This window comes from Penicillium psychrofluorescens (assembly GCF_964197705.1).
Source record: "Penicillium psychrofluorescens genome assembly, chromosome: 6".
NCBI lineage: Eukaryota > Fungi > Ascomycota > Eurotiomycetes > Eurotiales > Aspergillaceae > Penicillium > Penicillium psychrofluorescens.
In genome coordinates this window covers 2850256-2872376 of record NC_133444.1, presented here as the reverse complement: position 1 = coordinate 2872376, position 22121 = coordinate 2850256, and the positions used below count along the sequence as shown (strand labels likewise).

The 22121-nt window shown below is 53.3% G+C and overlaps 9 protein-coding genes across 9 annotated transcripts; 4 read left to right on the top strand and 5 right to left on the bottom strand.

The window, feature by feature from the left end:
• Window positions 1-185: 185 nt before the first annotated feature.
• Window positions 186-1541, bottom strand: PFLUO_LOCUS9551 (uncharacterized protein; the record flags this gene model as incomplete). Its single annotated transcript, XM_073787391.1, has 4 exons — window positions 186-247; window positions 296-713; window positions 765-986; window positions 1038-1541. 4 exons carry the CDS (start codon window positions 1539-1541, stop codon window positions 186-188), a joined length of 1206 nt encoding a protein of 401 aa, XP_073643551.1.
• Window positions 1542-2366: 825 nt separating this feature from the next.
• PFLUO_LOCUS9550 (uncharacterized protein) lies at window positions 2367-3284 on the bottom strand (the record flags this gene model as incomplete). The annotated part of the gene is made up of 1 exon (XM_073787390.1): window positions 2367-3284. The coding sequence occupies one exon, from the start codon at window positions 3282-3284 to the stop codon at window positions 2367-2369; it is 918 nt and encodes a 305-aa protein (XP_073643550.1).
• An 863-nt stretch (window positions 3285-4147) lies between these two features.
• Window positions 4148-5344, top strand: PFLUO_LOCUS9549 (uncharacterized protein; the record flags this gene model as incomplete). Its single annotated transcript, XM_073787389.1, has 4 exons — window positions 4148-4418; window positions 4472-4571; window positions 4628-4811; window positions 4868-5344. 4 exons carry the CDS (start codon window positions 4148-4150, stop codon window positions 5342-5344), a joined length of 1032 nt encoding a protein of 343 aa, XP_073643549.1.
• A 669-nt stretch (window positions 5345-6013) lies between these two features.
• PFLUO_LOCUS9548 (uncharacterized protein) lies at window positions 6014-8344 on the bottom strand (the record flags this gene model as incomplete). Its single annotated transcript, XM_073787387.1, has 5 exons — window positions 6014-6935; window positions 6982-7072; window positions 7119-7253; window positions 7305-7564; window positions 7626-8344. The coding sequence occupies 5 exons, from the start codon at window positions 8342-8344 to the stop codon at window positions 6014-6016; spliced, it is 2127 nt and encodes a 708-aa protein (XP_073643548.1).
• Window positions 8345-8665: 321 nt separating this feature from the next.
• PFLUO_LOCUS9547 (non-catalitic subunit) lies at window positions 8666-11197 on the bottom strand (the record flags this gene model as incomplete). Its single annotated transcript, XM_073787386.1, has 6 exons — window positions 8666-9934; window positions 9985-10440; window positions 10499-10726; window positions 10773-10913; window positions 10978-11045; window positions 11107-11197. The coding sequence occupies 6 exons, from the start codon at window positions 11195-11197 to the stop codon at window positions 8666-8668; spliced, it is 2253 nt and encodes a 750-aa protein (XP_073643547.1).
• A 402-nt stretch (window positions 11198-11599) lies between these two features.
• Window positions 11600-11937, bottom strand: PFLUO_LOCUS9546 (uncharacterized protein; the record flags this gene model as incomplete). Its single annotated transcript, XM_073787385.1, has 3 exons — window positions 11600-11674; window positions 11740-11854; window positions 11906-11937. The coding sequence occupies 3 exons, from the start codon at window positions 11935-11937 to the stop codon at window positions 11600-11602; spliced, it is 222 nt and encodes a 73-aa protein (XP_073643546.1).
• Window positions 11938-12717: 780 nt separating this feature from the next.
• Window positions 12718-14244, top strand: PFLUO_LOCUS9545 (uncharacterized protein; the record flags this gene model as incomplete). The annotated part of the gene is made up of 2 exons (XM_073787384.1): window positions 12718-12838; window positions 13034-14244. 2 exons carry the CDS (start codon window positions 12718-12720, stop codon window positions 14242-14244), a joined length of 1332 nt encoding a protein of 443 aa, XP_073643545.1.
• A 1106-nt stretch (window positions 14245-15350) lies between these two features.
• PFLUO_LOCUS9544 (chaperonin) lies at window positions 15351-17269 on the top strand (the record flags this gene model as incomplete). Its single annotated transcript, XM_073787383.1, has 3 exons — window positions 15351-15458; window positions 15552-15693; window positions 15747-17269. 3 exons carry the CDS (start codon window positions 15351-15353, stop codon window positions 17267-17269), a joined length of 1773 nt encoding a protein of 590 aa, XP_073643544.1.
• A 1145-nt stretch (window positions 17270-18414) lies between these two features.
• On the top strand, window positions 18415-21489 carry PFLUO_LOCUS9543 (histidine kinase osmosensor; the record flags this gene model as incomplete). Its single annotated transcript, XM_073787382.1, has 1 exon — window positions 18415-21489. One exon carries the CDS (start codon window positions 18415-18417, stop codon window positions 21487-21489), a length of 3075 nt encoding a protein of 1024 aa, XP_073643543.1.
• Between the last annotated feature and the right edge of the window lie 632 nt (window positions 21490-22121).

Here is a 22121-nt window from a genome sequence, read left to right as displayed (position 1 = left end):
CACTCTTTTTCTGAGAAACCGGGGAGGATTTGACAATTCGTCCACCAGCTCATCAAGAAAAATGACAGCATGATGTACAAACCCCAACGAACAAGACAGGTGATCAAAGATGATCAAAAAACTCGAACTAACCATCTAGATGGATATGCGCCGATCCAAACAACAGCACGAATGAGATCCCGTGTTCAAGAACACGGGCTTTTGAGAGAGTTCAGGTCCTTGGGAATCACGCCCGCCTTCACAGCGTCTGTAGAAACTGTCAGCCTCTGGTGTTGATCAAGAGAAAGCCACTTACCCTGATACGTCCAGCGATAGTCATTCAACTGAGATTTCCACGCCCAAAACACCCAACCCTGCTGCTTCTCATATGCATGGACTTGCGCTGCAAACCACTTTGCGTAAAATTTCTTGTTGGAGGATGGATCCCAGTTCGGCGAAGACTGCACGTTGTCGGGCACGGCCAAGCTCCACTCTCCCACAATGGTCGGCCAGTTACTGTTGCGCTCGTCACTGCAGGAGGTGTTGAGATAGCTACTGTGCGAGGCAGGGACACTGGTGTCCCACTTGAGGTATCTATGGTCGTCATATGCTAGGAAGTGTAGATTGGTGAGGTACTGATCCGGGTCCCCCGATCCCCAAAGTTCATCCATCATTTGAATGTGGAGATGGTCGTTTTTGCTCATTGTCAGATTACCTTCTGCGCCACGAATACGCTGGGTGTTGTTGTCAGTGATCATTTCTCTTAGTGTAAAGATTGGACTCACGTTGACAGCACTAGGATAGTAGTTCTTTCGCATAGATGTGGCCTCGTCGCTGTCTGAGACAGGCTCGTTGACAATCTCCAGCATGCCAACATTGCGGAACTGGTTTGTCGAATGGATCAGCTTGGTCATCCACTCGAGAAACCGCAGGGCTCTTTGGTAGTTGTATGTGTTGTAGAAGCCAGGTGTCTCGACCAGTTGACCAGTGAAGGCGTTTTCAGAGACCTTTTCCTAGTTAGCTATTCACGCCTCTTTTCAACAGATTGCAAACCTCACCTGCGCTCCTGGAGCTCCATGTAGATCCATGATGATATATAGACCAGCATCGCTAGCCCATCCACAGAGGTTCTTCAAATACGGAAGCCCGCCCTGGGGAAAGTACTCAGAGTTGCGGTTGACGAGGTCTTCGCGCATCCAGTACCCGACAGGAACCCGAATAGTGTTGATGCCGTAGCTGACCATTTCGGTAATATCGTCCTGTGTGATCCACGACCCCCAGTGCTTCTGGAAAGCCTTGTTCGCAGCCTCCTGTCCGAGAGACTTGACGCAGTCGAACTCGCAACCAGTACTGCCGCAACCCATATCACTCCAAGCACTCTCGCCAAGCCATGGCTCGAAGATAAACTGCGATCCCAGATTCACGCCGCGGATCTTGCCATTCGACGATGAAAACAGATTCGTGCCACTGTTGGAGGTGATCTGCTTGTTGGTCTGAGGGAGCCAGCAGGAGACTAATGGAAGCAACGCAGTCAATGCGGAAAGTCTAGTGATAGCGCCCATTGTTATATTCTTTTGCTGGGCGGGATGGTGAAATGTGTGGAGAGGCACATGGATGGTCAGCGGGAAGCCTCAATAAATAACTTGAAGAGAGATCGCGATCATCCTGCGATTTAGTCAAGGAAGAACAGATCATTGCCTCGAAGACGTCAGATTCGAGGTACCGATGCAACCCCTGAAGAAGATCGTGGCCCCCAGATTACGAGGATAGTAAGGATGTGCGCTAACTCTGCTCCGCCTCAGGGCAAATTCCTAAATGGGGAACTGGCTAATGATACGATGTGGCTATGATATTCAGTTTGATCTGTTTGATTTGCGTGAAACATATCTGTAAACCTTAAATCGGGATGTGCCACTATCAAGATTCATCAATCCGAAAAGAATACCACTCCTTCAGTCCCCACACAGGAGCATCTCTCCATTTGTGAACTTCCTACGAAATAGAATCAATCCCTCAAATTTGACTATAAGCACTAGGTGCGAAGAAGACCAGGCTATGCAGTGACAAATGTCTCAAAAACTCAGGGGAAGACGAATTTACATTGGAAGTGATATTCGGTCAAGATGGGGGCCAAATAAACTCAAAAGTGATCGGCAGCTAACTACATCATCACTGAGACTAGGTACAGTGTCCAGGATCGTCGAAAAAAGAGGATTCGGAGAGGCATCTGCCCTCCGAAGCCGTAACTCGATTAATGTCTAACAGGAGTTCAGCAGATAATGACAGCAATGCTGTGAATATTATTGACTTGAATCTTTTCTTCTAGAGGCTCTCTGCTGCTAATGTGTCCACTGTAAGAATAGAGCTGATATATTTGTTGATACTATTCAAGACGTAGCTTCCACCTCCTGAGACGAATCATCATCTTTAATGCCGCATTCTCGAAGAAGCTCTCGCCGTCTATCTACCAACGAGAAACGGCCTGCCAAAGCCTGTATATCCCTCCAGAACAACCGCCCAGCAGAGTGGTCGGGCATGTAGCTCATCAGAAGGTCTTTCCATTCCTTGTCATCATCACCAAAAGAAATACTTGCATGAGCAAACTCCCACCAGACAGGAAAATAGCCAGCATTTTCCCAATCGATGATTGCCGTGAGCGAGTGAGTATCTGGGTCGACCATAATGTTGCAAGTAGTCAAATCTCCATGGGTAAAGGTGTATGGCTGTGCGGGGGGCATTTTCTCCCTCAGGAGCGCACGAACTACATCGGGTACGTTCTTCAAAGCCGGCGTCATCTCATTCCAGAGCTGTTCGTCGGATAAGAGAGGTCCATGAGGCACTTCGTAGCCTTTAGGTCCGTAGCCGGCAAACAGAAAAGCGTCATAAACTGGCTGACCATGCACACTCTGAATTTTGGATGAGTGAAGTTGGCGGAGCTGTTTGAGATACTCGGCGGTTTGTTGAGCAAGTTTTTCTTTTGCTGGGGTAGACATCTTCGGCCAGACTCTCTCGAGTGGTTCGCCCGGTACTCTCTCAGCTATGAGAAAGTATCGTCCATCCTCATCATCCCAGTCCTTCAGTAGCGAGGGTATCGGTATGGTGGTGTTATCCTTCACGAAACGGGTATTGACAGACTCGTAGCTGGGCGGCTTGGAGGACCGTTCTTTCAGGATATATTTCGACCCAATGGACCAAACACCGCGGTCGCTAGCTTCATAGAATATGTGAACATGACTTTTGTAGCTGCAGTGGCTCTGGCGATCAGGACTCCAGGTGCAGGCTGAGCAAAGAGTTTCGTTTGTCATGGGGAGAGTAATCGGATCTGAAAGTATTTGAAAAATTTTGGGCAACAAAACGGCGGTCAGTAGATTATAGCCTCCAAATCTGCCCAAGGACTGACCCGGGAAAACCAATCGTTGTCGCAGTGAACTGTTGATGTGGCTTGCATGAAAGGTCGGAGCTTATGCCATCTAACTCGCCTCTTGATCCTGAATACGAGGTAAGATTCCCAAGCTTGGACGGCAAACACAGTGGCGTTTCGTTTGCCTATTGGTGCATTTGGAGTACCTGTCCCTTCCAGAGCCCAATAGATCGCCACAGGTTTGGTTTGGGTTGCACAGCATGCGAGAGGGGGTACGGCCCTAGCGTTTGCTTACCGCAAAAAGAGCCTCAAGGTAATGTGAAAGTCCAGGAATACATTCAAAGTGCATATATTATGCTAAACCGTCATATTTGAAGGCATTCAAAACCCCCTACGCTTGCAATTCAATGACATGTCGAGTAGGAGAATCAGCGGCCAGAAATGGGCTTTTGTTGCTGTGTAGCGAAGGCGAACTACGGTTCGATTCAGAAACCTCTGAGGCGTGCTTAAGGGTTATATTATGTGAGGAAAGTTTTCTTATTGTGATGTATCTCTGAAGCCCAGAGTCCACTGTTGCGAGAAAGTGTTGCTCGTTCACTATTTCCCCGATTCGGAGATGAGATGCCGAGGGCGGGGTGCTGAGATGATGTCAGGAAACAAGCCCTGATTTCCGTTGATCTCTCAGAGGAAGAAGCCCTATAAAAAATATATCCGTCACCAAGACACTCCGCGGACTTTGATCTTGATCTCCCTAAAGCTAGATTCAGACCATTAACGTTGGTGATATTTATAATGGCGCCCACCACCATGAAGGCAGTACAAATCCAGCGGTTCAACGAACCCTACCACGTCTCTGATGTCCCAGTTCCCAAGCCCAAGCCGCATCAGGTTCTGATGCGTATTAAGGCTGCTGGGTTCTGTCACACTGATCTCATGGTGCTGAACCATGAGTTCGATACAACCCTGCCATTGATTGGTTCACATGAGCCAGCGGGGATCATCGAGGAGCTTGGCTCTGAAGTTACAGGGTTCCAGAAAGGCGACCGTGTTGGCTGCATTAATTTCGACAGTGTGTGTGGTAAGTACTGGGGTCTCATTTGAAACGTCCATGTTAACATAGAGTGTTCGAAGGAAAATGTGCCGACTGCAAGGCTGGATTGCCAATCTATTGTGCATCCCCGCTTATGAAAGGTATCAATAGCGATGGAGGCTGGGCGGAATACATGGTTACGTGAGTAGATATGTGATCAACCTATGTGATGGTCATTGGCTGATCATGGAGATTAGGGATGCTCGCTTCATGGTTAAATTACCAGATGACATGGACTTCAAGATTGCAGCACCTCTAATGTGCGCTGGTATCACCATCTATGGAGGTATCGTGCGAGCGGGTGTGCCCAAAGGGGGCTCCATTGGAATTGTCGGGATCGGCGGACTAGGGCATATTGGGACCCAAATTGCGAAGTGTATGGTAAGATATGAATTTTCTGATTGAGTGCGTCTAGACCATGCTGACACCTCTGTCAGGGTTACACCGTCGCAGCAATTGACATCAAGCAATCAGCGCTCGACGCAGTCGCATCTTACAAGCACGCCCCAGATACTTTGGTTCTAGCATCCGATCCAATTGAAAAATCACTTGAGAAGATTGACAAGGTAGTGCAATCCGACTACCGTGGACTTGACGCAACCGTTATCGCGACGGACCAACAACCGGCCTTCGACCTGGCCGCCGCTCTCACTAGAAACCATGGGACGATGGTGCTGCTAGGTCAGCCGCAGGAGGGGATCAGGCTCTCGTTCCACACGGTGATTTTCAAAGATATCAAGCTTGTTGGGTCCTTGATTGGCGATATGACCACAGCTCGAGAACTAGTCAATTTGTTTCATGAGAACAAGCTTCACGTGGATGTTAAGGAGTGGAAGATGGAGCAGGCTGAGGAGATGAGGCAGGAGTACCTTTCTGGGATTGGGAACGGGAAGAATGTTATCGTAATAGATTAGAATCGGCTTGAACCGTGGATAGGTATATCGAATCGAAAGGCTTGAGATCCATGATCGGATTGGGTTTCATCTTGCAATCTAATTTGCCGTCCAGTATATGCAGTCGGAGTCGGGAAATCCCGTCGGGTAGAATGGACGCATTTGTAATATATTAGGTAGACAAACTACTCCAACAATTGAAAAATCAAGAAAAAAATGTACTACCACACATCAAGCAAGCAAATGTGAGACCGTTACAATGTAGGAGCCCTGGCAAGGATTGAACCTGATTTGTTCGGGGGTTTCTCGGCCGGCCGAAAGAACCCCCCGAGCCCCACATCACCAACTGCGGAAGTCAACACGGTCAGTATGATGTGAGATCGACTAAGACGCTCGGGTCGTCCGGAATGATATTTCAGGGCAACCGTTTATATTGGAGAGCGTACTTGAAGGGAGGGAGGGGTCTTGGAAACTTTTCAGAAACTCGATTTAATCTGCGACGAAAAACCACCGTGAGCCATATATTCAGATATGATTTCACATCGCGGCGTATCTATACCTGTCTGCAGTGATGTGACCAAAACGTCCATGCCTCATTATATTCCCAGCACCAACGCCAATACGAAACAACCTCCCGAATGCCCCCAGCGCCTATACAGTATACAAACCACATTCGAATCGACACGCTGATCAAACAGCTGGACCGATCCCGCTCATGCTAGGAAACAGCATAACATCGGGGACCCGACCCAAGATATGACGCATATTCCAGTCTTCCATGGATAACCCAACAGAGACTACTGGAGCAGGCGGCGGCAGCATATCAGCATCTACAGATGGAGGAGATGGGAAACCCATCGGCAAGGAGCTCGGTGCATCTGCTGGTGGTGCCGGTTTAGCCTCATGAAATGCGTCGCGAATTTCATGCAGAGCTCGAAGTGACGAAGCTAGATGCTTCACAGAGTCTGTGCGGCTATTAGGGTCTTCGTGGCCATCGGCATATACATGGTCGGCCAGGACCGTCTCGAGGCGATCGATAAGCTCCCATGTTTGTGGACTATCGTCATTGGCGACGAGAAGAAATGCTGACGCGATGCTCCTCTGTAGACTGATCCATGATCGGGAGCAATGCGAGTTAATCTCGTGGAGCTCGACGAAGGCGTCAATCGTGTCCATCAGACTGTCGATACAATCCTCACGAATGATCGAGCGCCGCTGACCATCAAGATGGGCATGGTGATCCAGGGATACTCGGCACAGTAGTGAAAGGAGATACGAGGAGTGAAGTCGCAAATCGGTTCGCTCGATATGCTCCCCCAATGTACGACATTGCTCTCGATACCGCAGGTGCGGCGATGCTTCGGCAAGCGTCCTCTGAATACGCTGTTTGTACTCGCGAATTTCGTGAAACGGTGAATGCGATGATTCCGGACGCATACGGGATCGCAGAATTTCCAATGCCAGGGACACAATTTGACAGAGCGTCTCGAAGTACGTCCGATGTCCCGGCATCGATTTGCTACTGAACGGGATCTCAGGCTGGCTGACCATCGTGATAGATGGCCGGTCATATGCTAGAGAGAAGTGGCTGTTCTGGAACGCCATCGCCCACCTGGGGAGTGTCAGTCGAGCTACAAAAGCAGCAGGAAACATCTTACCAGACACGTCTTCGAATCGCCTGCTCGGCGAATGAATACCCTGTCGACTCGACGTGCAGCCCCAAGACCATACACATGCGCTCTGTCATACCTAGAAGCAAGTTAGTGAGAGACTGAAACGGGGAGAAACCACATACCGAGCATGGTGTACGAAGCCCCTGCATTCATGTTGTACGACAGTACGTTGCCAATAATGAGCAGAATCTGGACGACCTCTACTGAGGGTTGCGAAACATAGTTCAACATGCGCAGACATTGGTATGCACAGGAAACTGCACGACCATCAGCATGTGAAACAAGCCCGTCGCAATAGGAGTACGAACCATATACCCACGAGGTCAATTCACGATCACGATCCGAAAGGTCCGACAGCTGGCATCCCGCAGCGAGCACGGCGAACAGCAGGCTGAGGAAATGTAGGCTCATGCCAAACGGCTTGACCAGGCTCTCGTTGTTGGATCGATACACACCTTCGTCCCTCCGCCGGCCCTCGAGCAGGCGATTCATGTTACGCTCCAGTTCAGACAGGTCAGGCAACACCGGATACAACACGGCGCCGATGTCTTTGTAGAACCCGAGGAATCTAAACATCATCATCAGCTGTCAAACCTCCGGCGGTAAAAGTGGCCATTCAAATGACTCACCGACGACACTGTTCATCGTCTGGCAGGATGGCGCACACCCCGGCAATATTAAACGTGACCGGGTCCGAGGACCACAGATCTACAAACGGGTATGCAGCCGATTCATTCCCAAGCGCGAGCTCGGCCAGCAATTCATCCTGCGGCAGCGCCTGCGCCATATCCTCTGAGCGCTTCGATTTATCCAGGAGATCAGCGAGCACGGAGCGAGACCCAAAATGAACAGGGCCGCTTTTCAGCAGGCCGGATCCGCGGGTCTCCACGTCTGATGCCCGGTCGCTGTTCTTCGCGGGGTGTGCATTAAACAGCGACTGCAGGCTGCCGAGGAGCTGTTCCATGGCGACCGTCTTGGTATTGATCTCGTCCCACTCCGACTGCGAAATATCCACGACTTCGCCGTCGTCGGTGGAGACGGGACCGCCGGAGGGCTCCGTGTACGGGTCATAGCGATGCTCTGGCGGTGGTGGTGGCCGGGATTGTTGTCGGGATGATTGGTATGAAGTGCTGAAGGAGAAAGGCTGCGAGGGCGTGGAGGTCTCAGTGGCCGACGCGTAGGTGATCGCGGGTTTGTTGGGCGGCGGGCGACTGCTGTAGGAGCAGTTGAAGTTGCGCTTGACGCAATTGCTGCAGGGCAAGTTGCGATCGCAGCGGACTTTGCTCGCGCGACAGGCCAGGCAAGTTTTACACTCGCGGGGGCGGCGTCGGATGGGATAGATGGGCATGGCAGTGGTGGGGTGCTGATGATGACGGTGAGAGAGGTGGGACGATCGGGGAATCTACCGTGCACTGGCCGGCAGCGAGAGCAAGGTGAGCAGCATTCGAGGTATAATAATCGATCGTCACAAACGCCCACAATAATCACGACGGATGCGCTGGGGAAGTAAAGTAAGCTCCAGGTGTCAGTGAGAGGCGATCGGCAGTCCGAGCGCCCGGCGGTCGATGATTTCATTGCCCTAATGCGGACATCGCCTTCTACACGCTCCGGACTACGGCAGATCATGGAGAAATGATGAGAAATGATATTTTGGGGGCTATTCGGGTTGCTAATTCCTCTTCTTCTCGCTCACCTGCGGTACCACCCACCAGTCATGCCATCGGGCCTTGGAGCCTGCGTCGGGGATGGCCACTTCCAGCGTCGCCATCTCGGTCGGGCCCGCCAGCGCCTTCTTGATCGTCTCAATAGCCAGGCTAGTCCCAATACACGCGCGCATGGTATCCTTGACGTCGCGTTTCCAGTCCTCTTCGATCGTCGTAGAAGGCAACGGAGTCCGGGACGAAGGATCCTCTATAAATGCGCCGTTGGCGAGGGTGGTTTCCCATGCCCGGCGGGCCTCCGCGATGGCATTGGAGGCACGCTCCAGAACAGTCATGTCGGAATCACCCTCCAGGTTGGCTTCCTTCTGGAATGCTTGGAAGGGGACCAGCTCAGGGAGAGACACCGGGATAAAAGGCTTCATGCGAAGCTCGTAGCGTAGTTTCTCGCTCGAGTACGCTTGCGGAGATGAAGCAGGCGATAAAAGCTGGTGGCGGGCCAGTAGCACATATAGTGCATGCAAAGCGATAGAAAATGCATCGATGGCAATCAGGTGAGTAGTCAGTCTCTCGAGACTGCGGAATGATTGGTGGAAGGCAGAAGATGGCTGAGAGGAGGTGTCCGGGCGGCTACTGGTGGCCATCAGATCGCGTTTGCGGGCGGCGACGGTGAATGTGCGGATTCGGTCGAGATGACCTAGGTGGGTGGTACAGATATGGGACAGGTACCAGTACATCCCCGGAAGCTCCTCGGGGGAGTAAATGGACAGCTCGAATCCCATTTGGAGGACGAGCCGAAGCTGTATCAGTTTCTGGTGATACGCCCAGCTGCTGAGCGGGTAGGAGTAGGTCGGTTCGCCGCTTGGGATCGGGACGGGTCGTTCAGAGGTCAGGGTGCGGAGCTGAGCGTCGAGATCTTCAGCCTCCATTTGCAGGTTGTCCCAATCCACCACGGTGTGGCACAGGGTCCTGCGAATGCGACACCGATTGAGACAGGCGCATCGTACGGTGTCCACGAATGGCTGAGCAAATCGCTTCACAAATCCTTCCATGTGCTGGGCGATTTGGAACCGAGGATCGGTGGGCAGCTCAACCTCGTCGGTGTTGGCCTGCAACAGGATACTGGATGGCAAGACAAGCTCTGCAATGTCATCATACAGGAATTGCTTGACGGAGACCGCCCCCAGGATTGTCATGTCACTGATAATCAGGGCCTGAAGGAGACAGCGGATGTAAACCGACGGCTGTGGTTTGCGTGATAATAGTGTCCACACAGCAGTCTAGGCAAGAGGTTAGCCGGAATCAGATCCGGAGCATTGGGGATATTTACCTTGAAGTTGCTAGGGCCGTGGTAGTCGAGCATATGCTGCATATCAATAGCATCCTGACAGAGTCGTTTCAAGTGAGCCAGCGCATCTTCATGGCTGATGTGCACGATTGGTCGAGGAGGCACAGTGCTGGCGAGCTTCCGCTGGATCTTTAGGCTGAACGCCTCTGGTACGGACTTGCCCAGAGCCACCGAGTCAGTTAGGAGTTCCAATTGCGAAAGACACGACACAAAATTGACAGTCGAGCGACTCTCTAGTACGTCCAGATCCCGGTCTAGGGCCAATAGAAACTCGCGGCGGAACACTAATCGGCTCCGAATCGCATCTCGGAGCTTCTCGTCCATCTCGGCTTCTTTGTTAATCCAATCAATCGCCTGGTCCAACAGTCGCTCAAAATGTGACGGGTCGAATACGCTCAAGAGGTTCCGGTTGTAAAGCTGGGTAACAAAGTCTTCTTCCTAGAGCACGAAATGCCATTAGGCGCGAGCCAGTACGCATCAAGAGCACTGAACTCACCTCAAAGAAGTATTCGGCCGCCACTCGTGAATGGACAAAATCGCAAGCCTTGACCAACGCCAAACAATAAGACCGGAGGACCAGGTTCACCAGCGGTAGATCGGTCGCGGGCCGCGTGCGATCGAATTGGGCATCTTCGACGGTCCTAGGCACCGGCCACAGGAGCTTATCGAGGTAGATGGATGTGAAGAGCGTCTGCGACAACGGATGACCCATATGCCATGCCATCTACACAATGTCAGATTCATTTTGCAGGATCGTGGAAGACACGCACCTCATGGCAGAGCAACTCATCCATCAACCCCACAACCTCCGCGGGTGTCAACTCGCGCCGCACATCGTAGTCATCCTCCAGCGCCTGCGCTTGGTTTTCTCCGGGGGCGATGTAACCGCTGTCCATTTTTGAGTCCATAATCTGTTATCGGCGCGACCCAACTATCAGCTTCAACTGCGCGGCGTGGCAGGACGAACGGACGCACCTCCAAGGCCCCGACGGCCTCAAAAAGCGTAAAGAGCTCATCCTTGACGAGCTTCCCGGATTTGATCTCTGCGGAAAGAAGTGTTAGACTGGATAAGGCAAGCTGGAGCAGAACCCGGAGTCAGCTTACTTGCGGCGGCTTCGGTAAACTCGGCGGTGATGTCCCAGGCGGGCTGCGCAACCCGCGGCTGAGGAACGCGGACCTCGTTGTTGGGCAGCATCGGCAGTGGGAATTAATTGCCGGCCACTGTCAATGAGTGTGAGGACAACTGGGGAGCAGGGCCGGTCAAGAAGGAGGGACAATCGAGGGGAGGGCGGGGAGACGAGGAGTCGGGCGGGCGAAGAAAACTTCGGGGCGGCAGACATGCATCACTGTCACCCCCTTGGATGGCGATGCAGGTCAGATCCCGGCCATGGGCTACGATTGTATTGTACAGGAAGTGGCTGCCAAATGCAGTGGAATATGAAGACAAGGTGCGATTTCTAAACACTAGCCTTCACGACAGGGCCAGTAGTGCTACACATGTACAGGAACCAAGATCCAGAACCCGCGGTCGGGTCCATTCTTTCGTCGACTTGACCATCTCCTTCGACTGGTATCAGATACGCGCGCGGTCGGGCGTCTATTTCTCGGCCTGCTGGGCAATGGCGGCGTTGTTGGCCTGGGCGAGCGACTGGGGCTCACCCTGCTTGCCGTTCTGCATCAAACACCTCGAATCAGTCCGATGTCCAGGGGTCGTTGTGATGGACGGAATATACGAACCTCCCACTTGGCAAAGCGCAGATCCATCTGGCCACGGCGCTCCGCCTGAAGACGGGGGCCTTCCTTGAGCGACCGGCGCAGGGTGCGCCCGGCAATCGCCAGGTAGCGGTTGTAGCTGGAACGAGGTCAGCAATGGCATCAAGATCAGAGGGGAATATAGGCATACGTCAAGCCAGCGGCTTTCCAGGCAGCAGTCATCTTGGATGGGTGGAGGGAAGGAGAGAATGGGGGTGGAAGGGGACGGTGATGGTGAATCGGGTGAGTTTGAGCGGATGCCGGAGACTCGGGAGAGGATGGTCACGTGGTGTGGCACGTGATTACAGAAGTATATCGTGCAGCCCTAAAGAACTGGTGAACAGGAGAACATGAATTCCTTTTGGGGCTGAAGAAGAGAAAGAGAAGAGAAATTGTAGGCTTAGTGTTTGCCTGCACCATTTAAAATCGAAGAAATATATTATCCGTCCCTGTGGTTCACGGCTGACAACCATCTTCACCTCTCATCCAACGCTAGACAAAGCTGGTATATAGAAGTTTGTGAATTAAAGAATAGAAAGACTTCAGCAATGATTCGCCAAGCAAATAGGTCTCATTTGAGCAGCCAGGCTGTGCTTCAAAATGTATGTTTGGAAACTGAGCAGCTTGATATCTCTTACTCGCGCAACTCTTCTTCATCGTCATTTCTTCCTCCTTCCCTCTAACCCCCAATCCCTTTCATCCAACCACTTTCTTCTAAGACTTCAAAGACGTCAAGTCCATCCAAAGAAGGTAAGCTTTCCAAGAAATATGACGGGTATTTCTCTCATTTGCGTCATGTAACGAATGATTTGGAAGGGGGGTTCTCGACTTGGCTCGAGGCGACCACCCTGGTTGCCCTTACTTCACTCGCACTTCTTCTGGGGTACCAATGTCTCGTTGAAAGCTGATCCTGCTTGTGAAAACAGATATCCACCACAAAGACAACGCCCTCCACCTGGCAACATGGGCGGAGGGACTCTCCAAGGCAAGCCCGACGAGGGCGATGCCAGCAAGAACAGCTCCAACCAAGGCCAGCCTGACAAGGAGGGCACGAAGGCCAAGCGACAGCTGAAGCGCTGGACCGGTAAGTGCTTGAACCTTTTCCCCGTGATCAGAATGGTCTGCAGACAGAGAAGAGAACCCCTGTGTCAGAGGTAGGATGGTGTGATCCATCTGGGCAAGAGTCGACTCCTTGCCCTAGGTTTCGGTACCTGTCTCCTCTTCTTTCAAACCTTTCATGCTTAGCGTTGCAGTTGGTGCTGTACTGACATTTTCGCAGAGGATGACAGCACCATACTCCTGTTATGCCTGCAATTTAAGTGCAATCAAGAGAGTATCAAGCTGCCGTGGACCGAGGTTGCCAAGCTGATTCCCGGCCCTGTCACTGAGAGTTCGATCATCCAGCACCTGGCCAAGCTCCGGACCCGCCGTATTGCTGAGGATAAGTGGATTCCACCGCCTCTCAAGCGTTCGGCAGCCACTGCGGAGAGCAAGAAGGCTGGAACTCGCAAGAAGACCACTGCAAAGAAAACCAAGACCAAGCAGACCGACGAGACTGATGACAATGAGGATGAGTTTGACCATGAAGCCATCACGGACAAGAAGGCCAAAGATACCGCCACCAAGCACCGCAAGGACGCCTCCGATCGCAAGCAGACCAAGGATACCGCGAGCAAGTCTCGTGGTCAAAAGCGCCGCAATGATTCTCGCAATGACTCCGACCCCGAGTTTGAGCCCACCTCATCCCGCCGCCGTCGCCCAGCCCCGACGCGCAAGGACACAGCCGCCAAGGGAAAAAAGACTAAGGATGATGCCAGGACCAAGACAGGCGATTCTAAGGGTGACAATGAGTCGGATGAGGAGTGCGAGAAGCGTCTGCTGTGCGTGGGAGCCCCTTTCCTTCGCTTTGAAGACCCTTGCACTCCAAAGAGTGAGTCGATTGACTCCACTGACTCGATTGTTTCCAGAGAATCTGCTAGATCCAGCCCGGCAAAAGAGGAGACATCCAGCAAGGTCCTTCGCCTGAAGGTCCCTCGAATCTCCGATATGCTCAACCCCGCAGATCCTGTGTCCAATAACAATGCCTCCATCGTCGATTACCCGGTCGCCAGAGCCGAGCAGCCTGGGATCCCGGATGACCCCTGGTTGTATCAGCTCCCGGTTCCTGGCCGCACGACGCGGTATGTCCGTCACGATATCAACCCGTATGTTCCCCACCCGAATCTATCCACTGTCAACATGCCCATGATGGCTTCATCTTGGAGCAATCTGAGCACTCAGTACCCGCAGTACTCCTCGGTTGGCACGGACATGTCTTCCCTCACTCTGCCGCCCATTACCAGCACCAATCGCCACTGGTCTCACGGACTGCCGAACGGGTTCGCCAACCACGATGACAATGCGGGCCAGGGTCAGCAAGATCTTGCCGACAGTAGCTTCTCAACATCTGGTCTCAATGCCGACTTCAGCACTCCGGATTTCTGGGCATAATCTGGGGGTGAGCTTTGATCTCGTCTGGGAGTTCTCGCCTCCTTTCGATCAATTTGCGATGACTGGTCTTCTTCACACTGACTTTCTTTCAAATGATCTCTTTTCGACTCTTTTTCGCATTGAATTTGAATTTCACAAAATTTGTTCATGGGGGTAGCGAGATTGTATCCCATTTGCTTTTTTAGGTAGTTCCCACGTTGCCCAGGAAGGGCTGGTTTCGCGGAGGTTTTAGCGAGGCTGCATCCAACTTGCTTTTACATTCAGACCTGAGTTGGTTCCTTAGTTGGGTTTCACAGTGCCTGGTAAGGGTCAATATCAAATGGGACAGTGGGATTTAGATGGTATGAGCTCTTCGTAGTCCAGACGGCGCCTGAAAGTATCCGTAGGGGGTTCATCAAGTTCCACATCACCTTGCGATCGGATGAGATGTCTCAATTTGCTTAGCTGGGCGACAGTTTGTTGATCACCGCTTCGAACTGAAGTAGTACTGAGACGGTGCAGCGGTGATGTTGATTGAAGTGAGGGAGGCTCCTGCACAGCATGGATTGCGCTCTCTCGGATCGGGAGAATACTCTTCCGGTTTATACATTCTGCACTTCTCACTGCAGAGGTGGGCTATTATTTCTGAGTGGGATATGTAGTGTGATTAATTGAAGTTGGAAATCATTTTAATCCTACTATTGGCGAAGGTTTTCAACGTTATGGCGTTGCCTATGGGTTCACCCAATGGATGTACGGCGTACGGATATATATTGAAGATATATGTTCAACACGGGTATCATTTCATAACACCCTATGGAGCACTTCTCTATCTGGCCTGGAAATTAAAAACAAAGCCCCTTATTACTCTCCCAAACATGCTTATCCTCTGTTGTATACCCGCTGCTCCGGTACCCTCGGGTAGCGTCACGTGACCCTTCTAGCGCTTTCTGTCTGGGGGAAGCAGAAAGAAATGGAAAATTTTCGAGATCTTTGGCTTCATCTCCCCCGGACTCTCCATCTCCTCTTCTTTTCATCCTCCTCTAATTCCTCTGTTCATCGGGTGGACCTCCCTCTTTCCTCCTGTCTTTTTCTCTTCCCCCCCCTCCCTCCCCTATTCTATCGCCATGCAGCGCGCTCTCTCTAGCCGGGCTTCGGTCCTGTCTGCCGCTTCCAAGCGCGCCCCTTTCTATCGCTCTGGACTGAACCTCCAGCAGCAGCGTTTTGCTCACAAGGTGCGTCATTGGACATTATCCAGCCATTCGCGCGGTCTTTCCGCCCATTCCGAAGCTCCCCCGTGTTTCCCCTTACTCACAGCTAGTTACTAGGAGCTCAAGTTCGGCGTCGAGGCTCGCGCCAACCTCCTCAAGGGTGTCGACACTCTGGCCAAGGCCGTTACCTCGACTCTCGGTCCCAAGGGTCGCAACGTGCTGATTGAGTCGCCGTACGGCTCTCCCAAGATCACCAAGGGTAGGGACGCTCCCGAGTGACGATGCGTTGACGAACGAAGCTAACCATTGTAGATGGTGTGACGGTCGCCCGGGCCATCCAGCTCCAGGACAAGTTCGAGAACCTCGGTGCCCGCCTTCTCCAGGACGTTGCCTCCAAGACCAACGAGGTCGCTGGTGATGGTACCACCACCGCTACCGTCCTGGCCCGTGCCATCTTCTCCGAGACCGTCAAGAACGTCGCGGCTGGCTGCAACCCCATGGACCTGCGCCGTGGTATCCAGGCTGCCGTCGATGCCGTCGTTGACTACCTCCAGCAGAACAAGCGTCCTATCACCACCGGAGAGGAGATCGCCCAGGTGGCCACCATCTCCGCCAACGGCGACACCCAGATCGGTAAGCTCATCTCCACCGCCATGGAGAAGGTCGGCAAGGAAGGTGTCATTACCGTGAAGGAGGGCAAGACTCTGGAGGACGAGCTGGAAGTTACCGAGGGTATGCGCTTCGACCGTGGCTACACCTCCCCCTACTTCATCACCGACCCCAAGTCCCAGAAGGTCGAGTTCGAGAAGCCCCTGATCCTGCTCTCCGAGAAGAAGATCTCCGCCGTGCAGGACATTCTTCCCGCCCTGGAGGCCTCGACCACCCTGCGCCGTCCCCTGGTCATCATTGCCGAGGATATTGAGGGTGAGGCTCTGGCTGTCTGCATCCTGAACAAGCTGCGTGGCCAGCTCCAGGTCGCTGCCGTCAAGGCCCCCGGCTTCGGTGACAACCGCAAGAGCATCCTGGGTGACCTGGGTGTTCTGACCAACGGTACCGTCTTCACCGACGAGCTTGACATCAAGCTTGAGAAGCTCACCCCCGACATGCTCGGCTCCACCGGTTCCATCACCATCACCAAGGAGGACACCATTGTCCTCAACGGCGAGGGCAGCAAGGACTCGATCGCCCAGCGCTGCGAACAGATCCGCGGCGTTATGGCCGACCCGACCACCTCCGAGTACGAGAAGGAGAAGCTCCAGGAGCGCCTGGCCAAGCTCTCCGGTGGTGTGGCCGTCATCAAGGTCGGCGGTTCCTCCGAGGTCGAGGTTGGCGAGAAGAAGGACCGCGTTGTGGACGCCCTGAACGCCACCCGCGCCGCCGTCGAGGAGGGTATCCTGCCCGGTGGTGGTACTGCTCTGCTCAAGGCCTCTGCCAACGGCCTGGGGAACGTCAAGCCCGACAACTTTGACCAGCAGTTGGGTGTCAACATCATCAAGAGCGCCATCACCCGGCCGGCCCGCACCATTGTCGAGAACGCCGGCCTGGAGGGCAGCGTCATTGTCGGCAAGCTGACCGACGAGTTCGGCAAGGACTTCAACCGCGGCTACGACAGCTCCAAGAGCGAGTACGTCGACATGATCGCCAGCGGTATTGTCGACCCGCTCAAGGTGGTGCGCACCGCCCTGGTGGACGCCAGCGGTGTCGCCTCGCTGCTTGGCACTACCGAGGTCGCCATCGTCGAGGCACCCGAGGAGAAGGGCCCTGCGCCCGCCGGTGGCATGGGCGGCATGGGTGGTATGGGCGGTATGGGTGGCATGGGTGGCGGCATGTTCTAAGCGCACCTCTTGACCCTCCCCGCATCCGTTTCTCTCTGTTGGAGCGTCTCCTTGCATTGCCCGAGCGCTGTTTGGATACTGTGGTGTTTTCCTCCCCTTCTGTACCTGTATTCTGTCTACTCTCTCCCTCTCTCCACTCCACTCTCCACTCTGCCATCGGGGGCTTAGAAAAAGGTTCCGGCGCATCGTGTACCATATCGTGTTGTATTTCTGCCTCTCTCGTGAATGACAGTTGATCTCTGTTTCGTGATGTGCGCTCTCCCTCCGTGTAGTCCGCAACGTGCTGAGTCCTACGATCGACAAATCATCCGCGGTTCATCCCAGGCGTCGATCATGGATCCGGTGGAGTCGTCTTCCCTCCGCATTTCCATTGTCAATTTGAAACCGCCAATCAGCGGCCCCCAAGCACTGTAATGCCTCCTGCACCGTGACTTGAGCCAACATTCCCGAAGAGGCGCAGTCTAGACTGGCCGTTGTGTGGGGCTCCCTCTCGCACGCGGTAATTCTTGCCTGGCGGGCTGGTTGGTCTTCGTCCCGTCTGCTGCCCTACGCTCCTTCTCGCTTCCTTTCCTTTTCCTTCCCTTCGTGCCCTTCTTCTCTTTTCTCCCCCCGTCTCTACTCCCTGTCCTGCAGTGTCATCTCCTCATTGCAGTTAGGGGTTTCTTTGGTATCAAGTCGCCCTCGCTGACAGACTTTGCACCACCCCCAACTCCAGCAACAGCCCCCCAGGTACCACTCCCGAGGCTCTGATCTCCCTCCGATCTTCAGTGCTGATCACCGCTCCCGTTTATCCTTCCCAGAGACCCACCATCCGAAGTCACTTTCTTGGCTGCCGTCTACACCTTGATCCGACTGATCATATATTTAAATCTGCATCCTCATTACCAGTGGACGGTCGAAGAAAATTATTGACACTTCTCGATCGGCCGGTAATGCGCACGATCTGCTCTGGGACCTCTGACAGCGTTGGTCCCACGCTTGCACCGAGTGTAATTGCTGCCAGTTGACGAATACCAACCACGGTGAGCATGACGTGGCCTTGACGATGCAAAGCGCGCTCGCTGACACCGTCTCTAGTCCGGCGGCCCAAACCGAGGAACGACGCGGCCGAACATCGTTGTTGTAAGACTCCGGCGGCATTCTTGATGGCCGCGCTGGTGGATACCGCTCGCCCGGCATGGGTCAGCGATGCCGATCTTCTTCAAGCGCGCGCGGCGCTGCAGCATCAACAGAATCCTGAGATCTCGGCACCGCGAGAGTTCATCTCCCTGATCGTCGAGGAGCTCATCCACCGCCGTGAGTCCCAGTCCTCTCTGGCCGATATTGAACTCGAATGTTCGCAACTGCGCAAGGAACTCCGCAAGCACACTCATGTCAATGAAGCCTTCCAGAAGGAACTGGGCGAGATTGGAGAAATCATCACCCAGGTCGCCCATGGAGACCTCTCCCAGCGCGCTCGGCTGCATCCCCTGGAGATCTCCCCCGACATTGCAACGTTCAAGCAGACGATCAACACCATGATGGATCAATTACAAGTCTTCAGCCAGGAGGTCTCCAAGGTCGCTCGCGAGGTCGGGACAGAGGGGATCCTGGGTGGCCAAGCCAACATCACTGGGGTGAATGGAATTTGGCGGGAGTTGACCGAGAACGTGAATATCATGGCGAGCAACCTCACCGACCAAGTCCGCGAGATTGCTGCCGTGACCACCGCGGTCGCTCATGGTGATCTCAGTCAGAAGATCGAGCGGCAGGCCAAGGGTGAAATCTACCAACTCCAAAAGACGATCAACTCCATGGTGGATCAGCTGCGTGAATTCGCCCAGGAAGTCACCAAGATCGCCAAGGATGTGGGATTCTACGGCAAGCTGGGCGGGCAAGCAGTTGTGCATGGGGTCGAAGGTATCTGGGAGGACCTGACCAATAACGTCAACACCATGGCAAATAGGCTCACAACCCAAGTCCGAGAGATCGCTGATGTGACGACCGCTGTGGCTAAAGGTGATCTGACCAAAAAGGTGACGGCAGATGTGAATGGGGAGATCCTGGATTTGAAACTGACCATCAATGCCATGGTTGATCGTCTCAACCAATTTGCATTTGAAGTCAGTCGCGTGGCGCGTGAAGTCGGCACTGACGGAACCCTGGGTGGTCAGGCCCAAGTCGAAAATGTGGAGGGTCTCTGGCGAGACTTGACAGACAATGTGAATACCATGGCCCAAAATCTGACCGAGCAGGTCCGCCAGATCTCCAACGTGACCCAAGCAATTGCCCGAGGTGACCTAAGTACCAAAATCGAGGTCCACGCTCAAGGTGAAATCCTCACACTCAAAGAGACGATCAACAGCATGCTTGATGGTCTGGAGCGATTTGCCAAGGAAAATAAGGCCGTCGCCAGGGACGTCGGCGTGGAGGGCAAAATGGGCGGCCAAGCCGATGTTGCAGGGATGCATGGTCTGTGGCGTGATATCACCAACGATGTGAATATCATGGCCGAGAACCTCACGTCTCAGGTTCGGGCCTTTGGCGAAATCACAGACGCCGCGACCAGTGGTGATTTCAGCAAATTGATCACCGTCTCTGCGTCGGGCGAGATGGACGAGTTGAAACAGAAGATTAACAAAATGATCTCCAACTTGCGTGACAGCATCCAACGCAACACGGCGGCTCGAGAGGCTGCTGAGCTGGCTAATCGCACCAAGACCGAGTTTCTCGCCAATATGAGCCACGAGATTCGAACACCCATGAACGGAATCATTGGGATGACTGAGCTCGCCCTCGACACCGATGATCTGGCGCAGCCTGTGCGCGAAACTCTGAACTTGGTTCACAATCTTGCCATCAGTCTCTTGACTATCATCGATGATATTCTCGATATTTCCAAGATTGAAACCAACCACATGATTATTGAGCGAGCCCCGTTCAGTGTTGGAGCTACAGTGTTTGGCGTCTTGAAGGCCCTGACGGTAGAGACAAACGAGAAAGCGTTAAATCTGTCATACACTGTGGATGGAAATGTTCCGGACTTTGTGATTGGGGATGCATTCCGGCTGCGACAGGTGATGTTGAATCTCGTTGGGAACGCGGTCAAGTTCACCGAGAACGGAGAGATTCGGGTCGCCATCAGGCGCGTGGAGGACAGGAAGTACAGTCCAGGTGAATGTGCCTTCGCGTTCTCAGTGAACGACCCAGGGATTGGAATCGAACAAAGCAAGCTCGGGCTCATCTTTGACAAATTCCAGCAGGCCGATGGGTCGATGACTCGCCGCTTTGGGGGCACGGGTCTTGGGCTCGCGATATCAAAACGCCTGGTCAACCTGATGGGTGGCAGCATCTGGGTCACTTCCAAGGTGGGCCAAGGCAGCACGTTTACATTCACCTGTTGCACGAAGGAAGCCCAGCCGCCGGTGGGATTCAGCGAGCAACTCCTCCCATTCCGAAACAGTCGGGTTTTATTCTTGGACAACGGCCAAGCACCTGAAACGCCGGTTGGGCAGATGTTGGTCGAACTGGGACTTGACGCCGTGATCGTGACCAACAATGGCGATCTCACCCCAGGCCACTTCCAAGACGAACGGGGATGTGCCTTCGACGCCATCTTGGCTGACAGCGTCGAGACGGCGGCAAGCATACGAGACTGTCCCGGCTTCCGGTACATTCCACTGGTGCTGGTAGCACCCGTCGTGTCGGTAACAGCCAAATTAGCCGGCGAACTCGGCATAACCTCCTACGTCACAACGCCCTGCCGACTAATCGACCTCTGGAGCGGAATCTTCCCCGCCCTGGGAAATCGTCCCAGGCGCACACCCTCCGGATACGGACGCGCCCTCGCGATCCTCCTCGCAGAAGACAACGACGTGAATCAAAAGGTCGCCGTGCGCATTCTGGAGAAGTACAAACACAACGTGACCGTCGTAGCAGATGGCCAGCAAGCCGTCAAAGAAGTCAAGCACAACCGGTACGACGTGATACTCATGGACATCCAGATGCCGGTGATGGGCGGTTTCGAGGCAACTGCGCGGATCAGACAGCATGAGAAGATCAACGATTTACCACGCACGCCGATCGTGGCGCTCACAGCGCATGCTATGATGGGTGATCGCGAAAGATGTATCGAAGCTGGCATGGATGATTATCTCCCTAAGCCTTTGGATCAGGATCGTATGATGCAGACTATTCTGAGGTGCTCGACGATGAATAATTCGTTTGTGACGGCTGCTTAGTTTGGAGAGGAGTGACAGATGCGACACATCCGATTTTGCAGACGCAGCAGATTGAAACTGGGAACTGGGGACTGAACAATCTCCAAGGCCATTTCTCACCATACTCCTCAACCTCGACACTTGATTTTGCCGGCATGCGATGAGCAACACTCTCCCAGATTTGCGACGGATAACTCAGATATATTCAAAGAAGTCGAGGATCATCCCGCCCTACGAGAGAAAGAGAAACTACACTCCGAAGAATCGCCCTGGAACGACAGCCCGAATCTTGAAGTGATCCTCAAAGCCGCAGGTCGAATTATCATCCGACCATCTACATAGCTCCGCCGCTTTAAATACCCCTATCTACCCAAATCTGCGGGAGATCGCGCCGCAATCTCTTTCTCTTCTCGGAATCAAGAAGATGGCGCCCTTTGTCAATGACCTTGCGTGTACACGCATGGCAAGGTCGTTGAAGGATGATAATGAAGGAACGATGTGGTAGGACTTAATTATTATGTGTGTTATGGATTGAATTATCCGAATATATATGCTTCGAATATAAGTTTTCCAACTATTTTGTAATTCGAGGATAGACTTGTGAGTTCCTGCTTCAAAATGTTAGACTATCGAATGATCACATTGGTGGGTGT